The 18,283-nt window shown below is 39.3% G+C and overlaps 1 protein-coding gene across 2 annotated transcripts in view; it reads right to left on the bottom strand.

Annotated features, from left to right (window-relative positions):
- Positions 1-491: 491 nt before the first annotated feature.
- TBC1D4 (TBC1 domain family member 4) overlaps positions 492-18,283 on the bottom strand; it is a 111,848-nt gene continuing 94,056 nt past the window's right edge. For both annotated transcript variants that reach the window (XM_082049551.1, XM_082049552.1), the window contains 7 exons: positions 15,819-15,977; positions 14,108-14,266; positions 13,397-13,641; positions 10,342-10,501; positions 7,507-7,676; positions 4,371-4,547; positions 492-2,724 (listed from right to left, as the gene is read on the bottom strand). In XM_082049551.1, coding sequence (XP_081905677.1) covers positions 2,497-2,724; positions 4,371-4,547; positions 7,507-7,676; positions 10,342-10,501; positions 13,397-13,641; positions 14,108-14,266; positions 15,819-15,977 — 1,298 coding nt within the window. In that variant the 3' untranslated portion in view covers positions 492-2,496. The remainder of the gene's footprint in view (positions 2,725-4,370; positions 4,548-7,506; positions 7,677-10,341; positions 10,502-13,396; positions 13,642-14,107; positions 14,267-15,818; positions 15,978-18,283) is intronic.

Raw genomic sequence — 18,283 nt, 5'->3', positions numbered from 1 at the left:
AAGATGGTCTGGAGCATATCTGATTGAGGGTAGACTTCAAGTCAGACACCCTAGAGATATCCCATTACAAGCCACACTCATGTCCAGAATACAAATGCTGTCACAAATGATCTGATGTCACGAGGCACTTACCCCCTTGTGGTTTTACTGCTGTAGTTCATTCCTGCCTGTTGATACGGTGTCCTCCTCCTCCTCCCAAGCTAAACATACAGTGTAGAGTTCATAAAATTACTATTCTCAACATGCATGTGTACTAAATGAACTGCTACAGAAGAAAAATGCCTTATAATAATTTCGTCTTCAGTTAAGAACAATGCAAGACTATTTTCCCCAATAAGAATTTCTATCCTCCCCGTGTCCTTTTGCAAACCTTGTTGGTTTTTTCCCCCACAACTAAAAAGAACCTTTTCATCTTTCATTTAAACAGTACTATGGAGAATGAGATTAGTACTTGAAGTGTAGAAAAATAAAAACCAGCCAGAGGCCATGGGGAAATGCAGCAATGACATTTATTGGAATTTCTCCAGGCATTACATGAAAAATTCTATAAAGGAAACAGAGGGTAACGCACATTAAGTGCATCTTCAAAAAAACAAAACAACAACAACAAAAAAGATGATGTATCTGAATAACCGTGATTCTCTGCAATACATACTACTGCAGTTTCTGGGATTGGTTTTGTATGTACACACCAGCTAAAACATACTTTGTACAAAACAGCAAAGAACTGCCTTTTCGCTTGGCATTTTCCCATCTAATACAATACAACATTCTTGAAATATCTAGACAGAGTCCACTTAATTTTATACACAGTGTTAAAGACCTTTCACCCCAACTGTAAAAAGAAAGACTTAAGTAAATCAATATCTTTAATCAAATAAAACACCATGGAAGTAAAAAACAATAACAACAAACCCAGGAGACCCCAAGCTCCTAAGTTCCACAGCAGCGTGCAGCAAATCAGCATTGCTCTTCACTTTCACGTTAACATAAAGCATAATACTTAGAAAGCAGTGATATTATGTCCTTGCTTTCTAAATTGGACAATTTTATGCATAAGGACACTGCTGGATTGTGGCACTTTGCTTAATTGTTTTTCTTACTAAAAAGAATAAGTGTTTCCTGAAAAACAGTATAAATGGTAAGAGATAACATGACCCACTGTAACACTCAACAGTTCAGACATGCACTCCAAAACACATGTCTATTACACATTTGTCTAAGCCTGCTTAAAAATTCCACTCAAACATTTTCAAATCTATATGCATCTTTTTATACCTTTATAAACATATTTTCTCCCTTGAAATGATCAGAGCTTACCTCATCTTCTGCCTTTTAAAAAGATGACCACAAAGCAGTATTAAAACAGGAGTAACCTGGAAAGTGTTATTAAAACTGCATCTGTACTTTGGAATCCCCTTTGAAATGTATACCCCACTGTCTATGTGAAAACTGAAAGGTACATAATACTTGAAACCTGCTTGGTCCTCATGCTCAATTTCCCATAACCTGCCTCAACTTTTTCTTCAAATAAAATTTAAGAACAGTTCCCTGGCTCCCGCTACAGCAAGACAAGGCTTCTTGCAGTATTTCTTTGGTTAAATGAGAACCTCTTGCACGCATAACTCTTATGACAGCGAGTCTCCTGCAGAAAATTAACATCAGAATAAATACCACCCTGCAGCCTCGCTTCCCTCCTCCTGTCATCACGACCAAGCCCAGGACAGGTGGAAGCAAACGGGCTGGGAAGTAGCAGTCGCCATTAGCTCTTGCCTTTGCAGGTGCTGCAAGTGTGTACAGATAGTTATTTCTTAGCTCTGAGTGTACGGAGGCAGAGCTATGACATGATGCTTTTTGTTTCCATTTCCAACATGCACGTGGAATTCTGCTGCTGACCGGTACAGCCCAGGCAGCGGATGGCACTAGAGCTCTTTCTGTACAAACCAAGTCATGATAGCTAATCTGCTTATTGGTCTGTGCACGCAATGTCAGTAGAATTAAAAGAGAGGCACGCATGAGCTCACACAGATTTTCCACAGAAGATGTGAAACATGCTGCTCTTTGGAAGGAAGATTACATTCTTTTTTTTTTTTCTTCAAGTATTATTCAACATACATATATATAAAGATACGCTATCCTCACTTCACTGCAAGACAAGCATATCTAGAGTGAATCTGTGGATCACCATTATCTTGGCTTTGACTACTGAAATTTCTCTTTTCCTTTAGGTCAACTCTAAATATACATCAAATCATCAATATTACATATGAGAACTCTTTATTTTCCCCTTCTGATTTATTTACACAATCATAAAAAAATTAAGAGCTTGAATTTGCATACTGACATTTGAAGGCGCATCTGTAGCTGTAAGTGTCCCAGCACTAGTTTTGGATAATACCATTGCCTATTGCTAATTTCTCTGAAAGCAGCATACTCATCTTTTCTTTCCCCTTTTTTTTTGAAGAATTGCTGCCTAGAAAAACCCTGGTTTATGGCTTACTCCTTATTTTTTATTTTATTATTTGGATTATAGTTTACTTCCTTTAGGAGCAGTTCACAGTCAGACAATGCTTCTGCTGGCAAATACTTCATCATCTGCTCAAGAGTCTTTTGATACGTTATCTTCTCCTGTTCGAGGGTCTGAATTAAAGTCTTCATTTTGTTCTCTCGAGTCAAAATAGTCTCCAGGCTGGATTCCAGATTCTGAATTTTAGCATGAGCGACCTGTAAACAATAATATTATCTTTATAATCGAGACATTCTGAATAACTTTTTTTTTTAATATTATAATATGGTATATGTTAAAAAAAGACCTCAATTACACAGATGTTCTAAAAGACACCTGTGTAGGCAGATGATACACAGAACACCTACTGTGTATCATACACAGAATCTCCTTCTAGTGGCCCGATCAATCTGAAGGCTTTGTGAAAGCTTGACAAGGGGAAGGAGACATGCAAATTGGAGCAAGCAAGGAACAGCTGAGAGTAACAAGGAACAGGAACTCCAGGAAGAAAAAAGAAATGAGCAGCTGGACTGACACTGGAAGTGATGGCTTGTCTGACAGTGATGGAGCAATGGAAACCCTATGCAATAAAGTAAATCAGCATGATTGAGAGGTTAGAGGGAAAGAGATCCTCAGTGTTAAGGATAGAAGAAGACTGCTTTCCCTTTTTTCCAATAAAAGACCTATAGCTTCCTCTGGGAAAAAAAAAAAAAAAAAAAAGAAAACAAAAGAACTGACTGGTAATCAGAAGTCCTGGACCTCATCAATAGCAAATGTCTCCCTGTGGGAAGTGGGGGGAATTCTGACTATTCCTCGGAAAAGGCCCAAGCAGAGTAAGGAAGAAGATTTACAAACAAAGAGATGAAGACATTGAGGAACTGAGGAAGATGCACTGAAGTACAGCACTCTGGAAGCTTTGACAGAGGCTTTCAAATCAGTCACTCATAATTATTCTATGCCCTTGGTGCATTTTCAGAACAGAGGTAAAAGCCCAGGTACCAGTAAATAAGTAAATAAATAAATAAATAACAAGGCAAAAATAATAACTTTATAAAAGGCAAGCGATCCCGTTTTCAATATCAAAAGAACACAGCACAGCACCCTCGGCCTATAAACACAAAAATAATGAGGACTTGATCTTTCCCTTCTTGCTTACTTCTATTTCCAGGTTTCACAAACTGAAGGTGCTCTTGAGCTCTTCCCAGTGCTTTTTAAAATTAACAAATATAGCAAGAAATGGCCTGGTGATGTAAAAAGAACTTGTCTTTCAGGAAAATGCAAGTCAATACATACTGAAACCTGAAATAAGTCTTGGCCAGGCTATGGTATAAAGGGCAAAACAGCGAAGGAGGAAGAGAAGACTTTTAAAGCATGACTTTATCAGGCAAAGTCTGGTGGGCACTCAGTTCTATTCAAGTCTGCTAGGAGAGATCACATCTCAAAAGTAGGCCTGTGAGCTTCAACAGAAGAAAACAGAACCATACTGCCTACAGAAGTCTGGAGAAAGCAAGCCTACTGCGCTATGGATTATTTCTTAAAATTCTCCAATAAGGAACCAGAGATGAAGGAACAGAGAACTTATTCTTCAGCAAGATACACAAACTCCGCCAACAATTTTTATGGGACATAAGGGTAGAGATATTTTGAGAAAAATAAATCAAAATAAAGAAGGAAAAGTCTAAGAAATTACAAAAGAGTTAAAAATACATCTAACAGATGTAAATCACCATAACTGACAGAACTGCTCAGCTGCATAAGATCTTGCAGTTTGGAGACCTCTCATTGACATTTTAAAAAGACACTCCTCTATTGGCTGAATCACAGAAATTACCTCTCTGTGGGTTTGTAGTCCTAAATCACTTACCTGTAGCTTCTCCAACAAATCCATGTTTTGTCTCTTCAGATGACTGTTCACCCTCTCCAGCTTCTCCAGGGGTTCACCTTCATCACAGGGATTCACATTTTCCTGCAGCTCATCCTGAAGCACATGGTACTCTACTTCATAGGCATGGAGCTGTTTTGAAATATCCATCTCAAACACCTGCCATGAGAGAAAAAACTGGTTTTAACTACAATACAATACTTATTCCCATGAATGTTTGGTTAAGAGGCAACTCTGCTTGATTCATGTTTTTTCCTGTTCCTTTCAAAAAAGTATTTTAAGGGGAAGTCTACAATAAGAGCATTTTATCATCTAGAGTTCTTATTGCAGCCACAATAAATCATGAGACTTCTTAATAAATTGTACCATCACTTCTACAATTACCAGATACCATCTCTTACTACGAGATGTATCAGCAGAAAAGCCTTATTTAATCACATGATTTTATAATATTCTTGCTCAGGAATATTAAGACGCTCAATAAACTTTTAAATTCAAGTCTCACACACCTGTGATGGGAGCAGGATCACACAATGAGGAAGAATAATCCAGGAATCATCAGATCTTCACTCTCAAAACTGGATCTCTTGACTCCAAGTGCCCATTTATAGACTTTTATAAAGCACTCTTCATGGTTACAGTTTCCATGTGTTTTGTCTCTTTGTGAAGATACACTATTTTCTTATTGGGATGCTTTGGTGACAAAGCATTATGAACACTATAGAACTGAGCATGTAAGCAGTGATGGGACCATATGACCCTTATGTGTTTATTCATCCAGTCACAGCCTCTCAGCTTCTGAAAGCTGCCAAATAGTTTAAGCTGGGGAGGGAAGGATCTCTACAGTGACATTAATTCTGTTCCTTGTTCTAGAGATCAAGCATTACACCAATAGAAGACACAAAAAGATACCCCAGCTAAACAAGTCCTGCATTACAACCACCGTTTTTCAGGTAATTCAAAAAAAAGGTAAAACTTTAAATTGCCTATGGTGTTCAAGCTGGGCAAGTGGCATTTTCCTCTATGTAGCTACCCAGTCAATTCTTCATCTTTGTATCTAAGTCCTACATAATGTCTACATTTTTCTTTCATAATCACAGAATCACAGAATGGTTGGGGTTGGAAGGCACCCCTAGAGATCATCTAGTCCAACCCACCTGCTAAAGCAAGTACATCTAGAGTAGACTGCACAGGAATGTGTCTGCTATATGAGGACAGTCCTGGGAAATTACAGTGCTGAGACAGCCAAATTACTCCACCTGCAGCCAGCCTAGGTAGGAGCAATCCAATACAGGCAGTCCACACATAAATACAGATCCAGAAAGCTGTTAAAGGTGAGCAGGTGACTGTCCTCTCAGAGCTGAGCTGACCTGCGTACGATCACATCCACCTCCATTCAGGCTACATAACCTGTTTCTTTACTCAAACCCAGCGCTGCACAAAGCCACTTCTACCATGTGCTCACTACAGCACGATTGCTCTGCAACACACACAGACCACAGGACAAAGATTTAATTTCTAATTGTATCAAAAATACTGAACTATCATCTTTATCGCCATCAGAATCAGGGAGTTGTGAAGCCAGACACTAAAGTGCCTGACAGGTTTACTGTGGCAATCACAATCAGTGCAATGAGAAATTAAGATTTAGATGTCATCTAAAAACTAATTCTTAACTGACAGCACCTGAAACATTCAAGTGTTAACCAAACCATTGGAATGCATCAGTGTTAACTGTATTCCTGCATATGGAGATGGCTTTCTAAAGATCCTCTGTGATCTCTGAACTGCCACCTGAAGGGGGAAAACTGTTCACATGTTCACAGCTCAGGTACCAGACTGAGACTCATTTTCAATTTGCAGCTTCAACTGAGAAGAACAGGATGTAGAGAGATGAAGGTCCCAGCCACTGACAGTATTTCACAAGAAGCTTGTTGCTTCTCCTGTATCAGCATCAGTAATTCTTTTTCTCTCTTCTATTACAGAACCACAGAATCGTTTAGGTTGGAAAAGACCTTTAAGATCATCAGTTCCAACCATTAACCAACCCCTGCCAGGTCTACCTCAAAACTGTGTCCCTAAGAACCTCATCTACCTGAGCAGCCTGTTCCAATGCCTGACAACCCTTACCATGAAGAAATTTTTTTTCAAATGTCTAATCTAAATCTCCCCTGATGCAACTTGAGGTCATCTCCTCTTGTTCTATCACCTGTTGCTTGGGAAAACAGAACACCACTCTCCATGCTACAACCTCCTTTCAGGTAGTTGTAGAGAGAGTTAAGGTCCTCCCTCAGCCTCCTTTTCTTGCCCATTGCCACAACGTTGCTGTGATACTACTGAAATAACACTACTGCAGTCCTCCGTTCCCTTACCCGAAAAAGGCAAAGCAGGTATCAGTCCTGAGGAACTTTTACCTCCAGCATCAAGCACCTGCCAGATATGAACCCTTCAAGAACGGGGCTGAGGTGAAAAGGTGAAGTTGCATGAGGGCACCCTAGAAGTGATCCCCAGGAGGATACAAACTGCCCATGCAACAGAACAGCAAAAGCTTGCTTGACCTTGATTTTAATACAGATCATGAAAAACAGGGCATCGCCAACCTCCTAACTTGTAGGATTTTAAGTTGGAGGTGTCAGGAAAGTTCCTATGGGGATACCTGGCACTATGAGGCCAGAACTTCAAAAGGTCAGAAGGAGATGTTGCTGTGATGCTGCCTCTTCCCACCATGGCAAGTTGTGCTTCCCATCATGAACTGCTGGTCTGCTCACCCACTAGCAGGGAGCAATAGCTGGGTTTAAGTTTGGAAAATAGGCTACTTTTATCCTTCTAATGGTGACATGGAATTTATGAGCAAAGTCATGTTTTCCCAATACCTGGGGCAAAAAAGAACCTTTGAACTAGATCTTGATGCAGCAACTATGGTCTTGCTAAAATTACAGTTCAGAACACATTGAAATTAGCTTATATCCTATTTCCATACAAGCTACTGAGAAGATGATCCCTTCGCATTTCAAACCAAAACAAACATACTGAGAAGACTTTTACATATAAGTTAGGCATGATATTTTCAAAGTAAACCAAATGGGGGGAAAAAAAGTAAAGAGAAAAACAACCTTACCTGGGTAATAATTTTTTCCATCTGAGGCTGAGTCATATCTGGAATAGTGGTTTTAAGAAAATCAACAATGTTCTCAAAACTCTCACATCCCATTATAGATGTTTCTTGACTGCTCAGGAGGCTCAGTGCTACTTTAAATATGACTTCTGTTCCTTGAAGAAAAATAATGTCTAAAAAATAAAATAATGAAAATATCTTGAAAATGAGAGCTAAAGTCATTGGATGAACATTATATTGGCTGGGATGTTTTTAATCAATCATACTGCAGATGTATTCAGTTCAGGAGAAGTGCGATGTCTTATTTCAACATGACATAAACGCACATAAAAGCATTTTCTGTCATCTTACAGATGTGAAAGAACATTAAAGAAAATACTGCATGCTTGTTATGTCTGTAACAGTTATCTGCAATAAGCATTTCATTACTGCCTACTGTAGATTGTTAACTAACTGCTAACTCTTTTTAAAGTGCATTTATGACTGAAAAACAATTGGGAAGTGGATCACAACACAATGTACTGACATTCTACTGTTTTCTACAGGCAGAAGCTAGACCTTAAAAAATGGTAATGGAGATACCATAACCAATCATAATATTTTCAAAATCCATACTAGTGATCACAGTGGCTATAATTTAAGCCCCAAACCCTTATTTTGGGGTATAAGTATGTGGATAAGAGAGGCAAGTACAGGCTCTGCAGGAGTCTGTAGACACAGACTGCGCAGAAACCTGAAACCTGATCACAGTAACTAGGAACCTGGTCTCAGTAGCACCGATAGACGTGCAGTTCATAGAATCACAGAATGTCCTGAATTGGAAGGGACCCACAAGGATCATCGCGTCCAACTCCTGTCCCTGCACAGGACAACCTCACAGTTCACACCATGTGTCTGAGGGTGTTGTCCAGTCCCTTCTTGAACACTATCAGGCTTGGAGCTGTGACCACCTCCCTGGGGAGCCTGTTCCAGTGCTCCAGCACCCTCGGGGGGAAGAACCTTTTCCTGATGTCCAACCTAAACCTCCCCGGCACATCTTCCTGCCATTCCCTCGGGTTCTGTCACTGGTCACTAAAGAGAAGAGTTCAGCGCCTGCCCCTCCTCCTCCCCTTGTGAGGAACCTGTAGACCACAATGAGGTCTCCTCTTAGTCTTCTCAAGGTGGGACAAACCAAGTGACTTTAGCCACTCCTCCTATGGCTTCTCCTCCAAACTCTTCACCAACTCTGTAGCCCTCTTCTGGACACTCGCCAGTAGTCACTGAGATGAATGCAGCACACAAGCAGTTCAGATAAGCTTCCTCTGCTGCTGGCTCTGTTACACCACCAAGATCAGCACCGCATAACAACCTCAATTTCTGATCCTGACACTGACAGGTCATCCTTGGCCCTAACCCAGTGTCACAGGGTAGCACCAGGACACTGGTGAGGCATCCAGCTCACTCACACACAGCTCCTACAAGTCTCCCTTCTCAAGTCTATGACACACATTCAAGCCGCATAAATATCTAATTTATGATGGGTAGACACTTAACCACCTGTTCCTGGTATGTGACAATGGCCCTTAAGGATACGAGAATTCAAAGCATTAGGAAGTAAAACAACACTGTGACTTTTCAGTTTTAAAATCAGAACATGCCTTGCTCAGCTCATTTACAGAGAAATGAACACTGGTTCTCCCCACCCTTAAAAAATAGTTTACCAAGCTCAAAGCCCACTGAAGTTAAAAAAAAAAAAGGGGGGGGGGCACCTTATCTTTGAAAACCAAATAATAAAAAAGCTTGAATATCCTGGAATTCAATAACCCCACTGGGAAAGAGATGTACTCATCATGTGCATATCACTGAAAAGCAGATACACCAATAATTTGCTCACCCAAAGAGCAATCAGAACAAGTTTGCTGCAAAAGGAAATAATTGTGTAATGGAGAAATCACTAAGCCAAAAAAACCCACCCAAAATCAAAACCCAACCAAACAAGGCCTTCTTCCCCCCAAACTACCACACCAAACAAATTAAAAACCCAACACTCTCCAGTAATAAAACATGAGACAGAAATCAGATTGAATTTATTAAGAAAATACAAAAGGTGCCATAGGGAAACAGAAAAATCAAATGCAATTAGTTTTACATTAATAAATATTTCTTTTAAAACACTGCATTAATAGAGTTTTGATTAAGCTGGCAGTTCTTATTGACAATAAGAATAAAACAAAACCAAGTACTTGACATGCCGATACTGTAAACACTACAGAGCACAATCAGTATTTAAGCTTCTGTACTTGATGTTATCTGAAGAGGAAAGTACCACAAAAAAACTTTTTAAATGGAAAGAGGCATAATAAGACTGGGAAACTGTTCAATATATATATATATATATGTACACGAAAACCTGAACAGCCTTTAAGTTCCAGTTTACATGAATTTTTATTAAATAGTACATTAGAATCAGTTATTCAGAAACACTTTTTTGAAAACCGATGCCTTCTCTTTTTTCAATCTGCAAGTTCAACAAGGTGAACTTTTCTATACACGTAGACTGAATGCTTAGTGCATAAAATACATTTGCAACAACAAACTTCCTGCTGTTCACACTGCAGAATTCCCTTGGCTAATAACAGCAGACACACTTAATTGCTCAAGTCTGATGTTTCAAATAATACATTTCAGTTTTCCTCTTTGAAAAGGGGCAGATATGCCACTATAAAGAACATTGCTACTTGCCACCCACACTAGTCACCCCAAACGTCCCTAGTATGTAGAAAACTACTCCCTGAGTGTTTCAAATCAAAATGGACAACATTGCTCTGTTTATTATTGCAATAGAATAAATTTTCTTACCAAATACTCTGGCTACAAATCCTAATGGAAACTGAGACGCGAACAGTGTAAGAAACCACGGTGCAGCATAAAGACTGGGACTGATTTCATTTTCTTCAAGATGATTATACAGGTCTCTGTGATAATCATGAAGAAGCCTTGAGAGCTGATACATCTGAATCTACAGTGCATGATGGGGTTGGAGGGAAAGAAGTAGAGAAAGAGAAGTTCAGCTTTACTCAGTTTTCCAAACCATTCACATTTCACTCAAGGGAAATTAACTCCAGTACAGATGGCAATGTAAATGAAGCTTAATTGTTGCCTAGGGCCCGGAGTGATACCTACTCATGTATAAACAACCCACCCCTAATGAATTAAAACCAACAAAGTGGTCAATAACAAGAACAGTTTGAACTTGATTATTAATGATGTATCATTTCAGATTCATAGGCATAAGAAGAGAATATATTGATCTAACTCTATCAACAAACCAGAACGTTCAGTCTCACAGCACTAGAAATAGCTTTTGCAAGATGCCAACACTCTCCTTTACAGAATTCAACTAATTCTGGCTAAACTTACACATTTCAGCTTGCATCCTTTGAATCTTGCACACATTTTTGCTGCATTTAAAACTCCTATGCTAGTTATCACTGTAGGCAGCTGCTGTACCCACATAGTATATTAGATACAGTGGGTCAATAGAGCTGTCCCACATATGTATTTCCCAGCACACCTCCCACATGCCAGTGGTCCAGAGAAATTTAAGATACTGATGCAAAAAAGTGCTGCTATACAACCTGGAAAAGGTTGCAAGACAAACTGGTTAAAAGTTGCTATTCATTGCTAAAAACAGCGCTCTATGGCAAATTATTTCCTTGCAATTTTGATAATTTTGATATTTTATATTCCACGGTAAGTCGCTCATAGCACAGAGCAACGTTTCTCTCAGAAAGCAGAAGAAGCAGACATACGTCAATTAGCTGTCAGGTCCAATTTTGCTGTCAAAAGTGCCTTATGCGTAAGGTGAATCCATTCCTCAATAAGGAAATGACTTAGTGGAATCAGCTACTTTCCTACTTTTGGTAGTCAAGATTTTTTCCCTACCACAATCTGACTGCACTTGAAACTATCTTATCAGTCAGCAGAATCCGCAAGCAGACAGATCACTTCTCATTCAGACAAATTAGCTAAATTTGTGCGTGTCTTTAAGTTCTTCCTTTAATTGCCAACGATACTAATTAAGCACAGTTTGGACCGCGTCAATAAACCACACATTTACATGTGAAATTAGAAGAGTATCATAGAGGCAGTAAATCATTTGGATGGGTTCATCATGAACTAAAGATCTACAACAGACAACAATTAAAAATATAAGTCAAATAAGTTTTCATTATCCTAAAGAAACATCCAGGTATTTCTTCTACAGGACAGAAGCTAATTCTGTATATAATCTTACTTTCTGTTTCAGTACTGTAAATGCAAAAGAATTTGCAAGTGGTCTACTCCTGTTAAAATCTAAAACTAAAAGAGTTAGGCTTAAGCAAGATCCTGTAACTCATCTTCAACAGTCTAGTTTGTCTTGAGCAGAAAAAACTTCCACTTCTGTCTAGAACAGGATAACTGCCTAGAAGCAAACTGTGTGGAAAGAGGTAATCTCATTTAAAAGGGCAAACTGTACTACAAGTGGTAAACCTTCTCAAACTTAAAAAGCATTTTTCCTAAGAGCTTTGGATGATGAAAGTTTCAGACTCATTTAAACAAAAAAGCAAAACCTGGACATTTGAATGCTCTCAAACCATCAGATGGTACTGAAAACCTACAACTGCAGTATGACATACAGACACTAAGAGAGCATCTTCTTGGGGGGGAAAAAAAAAAATCCCACAACCACACACCTATCATCCTTTGACACCCACTGGTCCAAAACACATTTGGGTGGGGCAAATGGGACAGGGAAGAGGCAGAATGATGCTCTTTATGGCTGTTTACTCTTAATTCATCACAACAAACTTGTTAAAGCGTACTTATATCCAGAATAAAACATCTCTCTTCATCATTTTTAGAATTAGCACATACAATTTCTTTAACTACAATCTGTTCTGTTGTTCTGGACATTTGCCAAATAAGCACCTAGTCTGACTGACCATGAAAAGTGGACTGAAACTACCTCTTAAGTTTTTACTTAATTGTAAGTGTTTGTCATGCAGAGAGCATGAAAAAAGAGACTTTTAAAATCTCTTAATTTTCTCTTTTTCCACTGTGGATTACAAACTTTAACACAGCTGAGGTATATCCCTTCATAATATTAGGGACTTATGGAATCATAACAACTTATTTAAGTCAGTGGACAGTTGCATCTCAAGGTCAAAGACTCATCAAACTTTAAACCTTGGAGTTTATACAGATCTGAAAGATTTTCTGTTTCCTTCCTAAACAGGCTCAAGTATCTATAGCTAGCTATTAAAAACCAACAGTGCAGAGCATGTATCATTTCATAAGCAAACTAAATTATTAAAAATTCATCTGTTTTCTTTCTGTGTTGGGGGTGATGGGATAGAGAACGATGAGAGAAAAGGGTTGCCAACGATGACGCGACACAGAGCAGCCCCAAGTACAAATGCCTGTGGAGTACACTGACTGGCCACTGGGTGCCACTATTGATTTGACTAGGAGTAACTAGAGAAAAATCTACATTTAAGTGCTTAAAGCACTGCAGAAAAACAAAATCAAATTTATTTTTAAACTCTGTCTATACAGATGCAAGCATATTGGGGCTTTTTTGGAATAAGGAAGAGAGAGAAGTGGGGAAAGGAAAAGGAAGAGCAAAATAGCAGAGAAAGAGTTTCCAAACAGGAGATAATAGAGACGTGTGACAGGAAAAGCCTGCAAGTTTTGAACTTCTCTGTTTGCAAACTCAGAGTTGAAGAGGGGTTTGACAATAACATTTGCATGCATGTCACGACCTCCAAAACAGCACAACAAGCTTCATAAGGCCCTGGAGAACAAGAGCAAGCTCTGAGATCTCAAAACTCATTTAAAACTCTGGTTTGCTTTAGGAGAAGAATGGGCTTACCTGTAGTGACATCATGTCTGGCCTGTACTGTTTACGGAAGCCAAGGTCATACATGAGGAATTTCAGCATTTCAAAGGCCTGTTCCTCACTCATATGTAGAAGCAGCACTCCAGCTACAAAGCTTATACCTTGACAATAACCAACTTCTTTGTCCAGCAAAGAATATGCTTTCAGGAGATTAAAGAGTGACAGCTGTCCTGCTCCCAGGTGAGCAGAAAAGTAAGGATGTGTAGGGAACGTCCGTCCTGATGTGAAGAGAGAAGAGTAGTTGATATTCAATTCTTCTCATTAAAAAAAAAAAAAACAAACAGATCCTTCTGGCAACCAGCACTTCTCTCTTCTCATAGACCTTTTCTCTTTGCTTTCATGTGCAGGTTCATTTTAGACAGATCGATCTGTATTTTATTGATTTTAGGCTGTATCCATTGAGCTCATTTAATATTCTCATCTGCACAGAATTTGCAGATACAACTGCTTGATTTCTCTCTTCAGACAGATGTAGAAGAGCACAAATACAAACAGCATAACCTAAGAAATCATTTGCTTAGAGGACACTAAGTGGCAGACACAGAATGAATCCTGACAACACTGAAAGTGGGGCTGACACAGCAGCATCTATCTCCAGCAATAGCTCTCATTAAGATTGTTGTGTTTCTGCTCAAAGACACAAGAAACAAGCCAGAAAAGTCTCCCGGCTATGAACAGACATACCTAGATCTACAAGGATGGCGTGCTGCTGAGCAGTCAGTTGTTTCAGAAGTTCTTTGTAGGAGATGTCAGGAGGCTGCTGCTTATTTGGTAGTCTGTGTCTGACTCGATGCTGCACAGCCAAAAACTGCCAAATTTCTCCCCGACGACTTTTTGGTACACCTGCAGATCAGTCAAAAACACAAGAGGCCTAAGGAGGGGCATATTTTCAGTGCTATAACACAAGAATTCAGTTTTTCATAATCTTTGCCTTTGGCAAAACCACCCTGGAGGATCCCTTTATAAGCACTAAGCTTCAAAAGTTGTCCACTCTGCACTGTATTCCCTCAGTAAGCACAGTTCATCCCACTAATTAGACATTCATTACAAACTTACGGTAATTACACTGAGTAGTACATAGGGCAACAACTGAGGTACAGACATCACTTGTTTTGCCACCTCTTCAGCGGGAAAAGATGCACAACTACATGCAGAAAGCAGACTGTCCCGTTTAGAAAGGCTGAACTAAATTTAGAGGTGTAAAATATACAGAGGTCCACCTCCTCTTCCCCCTCCCCAAGAGCTGCTCATGTCAGTCCATAGGCTTGTATAGCAGAAAGATGTACAGATGACAGAATGCTCAGTTCAAACCTAAAAGCATTAATGCTGCATACCAAAGGAAGGACACAGAACCACTCATATTGAAAGACAGCATTTCTCTTTAGTCAGCCTAACACCTGTGAAAGCATAAACTAAATTAAAATACTACTTTTGGTATTTCACATACAACCCCCTGACTCCATAAACTGACCTTCGGAAGTCAAAATAAATTGTCAACTCTGCTAATATTTTCCAGGCAAATAATCACTTAACAAGAATACAAGTTAGAAAAATCATATCCTTGTTCCCAAGTCTAAACTTCAGTCCAGTAGCAGAATATAGGGCAGCAATGCAAGTTGTTTGTTGGTTGTCTTCTGTGGATCACTAACAGGAACTGCCTTATTTCTAGCAAAATTTTCTTTGGTAGCAATTTTAACTTCCCTTCTGTACCACTAGCAGATTACACTGAAATGTTGTTTTTCAGCATCTGTAATACAGACATGAGATTCTATGGAGGAGAGCACAGCAGTGCAGTAAAACTAGATTCACAGGCCTCCTGGCCTACAGCTATGCCACAGAAGACTTACTTCAAGCCAAATTCCCCAGCCTTTCACTTGAGGAAACAAAATACTGAAAGACCATAGTCCAGACCCCATAAAATGTAGTCCTTTTGACTCTCTGAAGCTTGGTTTTGATTCCCCTAGGTTTTGGGTACAGTTCACATTAGATGTTATGGTCCTGCCTTCTCAGTGAGTAATTGAAATCAGAGCATCCGAAGCTCTGAGTCAACTGGATAGGAGCCACAGACCAGAAACCAGAAGGTCACAGTGTCAGCTGCAGAAGCTCCAAGTTCAGTCTTCAGTACAATAATACATGGGCACAAGATGCTTCTTTCAGAAGAATGACTACAGAAGTTTGCTGACACTGTAAGCTGTAGACACAGCAGAACCTGTTTTCTGTTTGGCAGCAGGAGGAGGATGCATTTGCAAAAAGAAGGCCATTTTCTCATTATTTTGTGCTACTGGAAAAAGTGTACTGCTGGCAGATTTCCTTCAGTATTAAAAGGCAGCCTCACACACACACCGAAAAAAAAAATCTTCAGACTTCATAGTTAAAAGCCATCCCACATGCATACCTTCTTTCAAAGTGGAATGAATATCTTCCATGTCACATCGGATTTTGGCTCTGCAGTTCAGTAACTTCTTATCCCAGACATTTATGACATCTTTCTGACACGTACCAACTTCATCATAGTCCAGTTTGACTTTTCTTGATTGGAGCTCATCTCTGCTTGCTAGAGCACAAAACACAAAGGAAAAGCAGATGAAAAAACAGAACATCAGAAAACTAGAAGAAACAACAAATAACGAAAACCCATTCAGGTTACATATATATTCCTGATAATCTGACTAGGGATACATATACCTTCTACAATTCATCAGTTAATAGCTGAGATGGGGCCAGTCTTTTGTTGTAAGATGCTGCAGGTAACAATCTAACATCTGTCACTGGGCCATGAACATTAGTAATTCATGAAATACATGAAAACATATTTTTAAGGCTTGAGGCAAGAATTAAAAACCACTCAGGTACAGTCAACTTCACCACATCTTCTGCTTCTTTCAACTGCAAAAACACCTTTGATAATTTTTCTCTTGTTTATATTTAAGATTACAATTGTTCTAATATGGGAAGTCCCAAACATATGAATGCTTGTATCAGAGATTTAGGCAAGCAAGCTAGGCAAGTCTTCTAAACTGAAGCCTGTCCCACTGGTCCCAGTTTTTACATGTCTCTTAGGAGAATCGTAAGAGCTCTTGGCACTGCTACCTGGCATCATCGTGCCGACTAGAAGTAAACAGAATGAACTAACATGAACCATATCCAGAAAGGCACATCTGTGCTGAAGCACAGAACTCATGTGGCCATATACTTAAAGAATTAGCTGCATAGGACTACCTGGCATACAAAATTTATTCCAGAGGACTCACTATTTCTGAAATAAAGCTGCAGCGTTACTCTAGAATTCCGTGGAGGAGCAGCTTTCATTTCCATTACTGAGAAATTAACTGTCGTTGTTTTATCATACACGATACACAGAGAAAAACACTCAGATTCCCACACTACTGGTGGAAAAAAACTGGAATTAAGACCTTCATGTGTCTTAATTTACAGAGATCGGTTTAACTATCATTGGACTCAATTGTACACTCCACAACATGACCTCTGAAAACTGCAGTTGAGTTTAACCCAAATTTGTCTTGATCCATGTGCAGTACTTGCTCCTTGCAGGAGACTGGTTCCTCTTACAGATGTACTGCCTCTGCCCACCATCATCTCTAGGTGAAAGAAAACTCTCACATTACTATACAAACTGCAAAACAAGACAAGCAGGTCCTTTGTCTGATCAGCACACTTCGGATACATCCAATATTGGATGAATCCAGATGATCATTGCCTATTCCACTCCAAAAATGTAGGTGGCATTTTTTTTTTCATTTCCAAAAACTGTATGTTACACCAGTGAAATCTTATCTATTCAAGTCTACAGGGGGGCTTACAGAAGCAACATTATGCAAGGTGCAGTACACTTTCACAAAAACACGAATGTGATCTTACCACAAGAATCTGCAGTCTAACTTGGGCAATTTGAAATGCTACTCTCTTGCTGTATGATTTCATTTGAGAATGCTCATTCTCATAAACAGTATGTGACAGATTCAAGATGACAGTAACACATACTTCAGTGTGGCAACAAACTCCAGAATTAAGTGCATGGGTTATTACTCACTGAACGGTACTTTGGCTCTGCAGTTAACCCTAGTGAAAGTCAGCAGTCCATTGTACTTGTCCTACTTCGTGTGCCAACCTTGGCTCCTTGCAAACATCCTTACTAATGTTCTTCCTAATAATTGCTATGTGGCCTGTTACTTTTTGTAGTTCTTGTATTTCTAGGTGATCTACTGAAAAAAGGAGCTTTTAGCTGCTCATTAAAAAAAAAAATATATATGTTTGTGCAATTGACAGAACTTACCTTCTGTAAAACAAAGAGCTAATAGATTTCAAGTCTCCTCGACAGCAAAAGAACAGGAAAAGAGGTTCTATTAATATTTTGTAAATAAAAATCAACAAAACATTAACAGAAAACCACTGAAAACAATTCCACAGCAATTCCAGTCTTAAACCAGTCATATACAGCTGAATAAATTAACAGGTAGGAACATGACTTCAAGCAGAGGTGGCATTTCTGTTATATTTCCCATTCCCAAGATCTGCATTTAATTGTAGGCTAAAATGCCAAGCACTGCCCAAACCAGCTCTTGTTTGGAATGTATCAGTTCTGCACATATCCTGTCCATAAAATGGCCCACGTTACAGTATCCCACAGGAAGGATGCCTAGAGACAGGTGCTAAGACAGTTTACTTTTCACCCTTTGAAAATAAGATGATAAATTCCAGCTAGCCAGAGCACCAATTTCACTAGCAGTACTTATAAACCTCCATACAAGGAAGGAGACATGCTCCTTGGAGCACAAATCTACATGTGGGCTGGCAGACAAATTCCAGTTTGCAGTCTCCACTGCTGATGCTCCTGTTTTC

The sequence above is a fragment of the Streptopelia decaocto genome (assembly GCF_964273445.1).
Source record: "Streptopelia decaocto genome assembly, chromosome: 1".
Classification (NCBI taxonomy): domain Eukaryota; kingdom Metazoa; phylum Chordata; class Aves; order Columbiformes; family Columbidae; genus Streptopelia; species Streptopelia decaocto.
The sequence above is the reverse complement of the archived record's forward strand: the minus strand, read 5'-3'. Positions and strand labels throughout refer to the sequence as shown.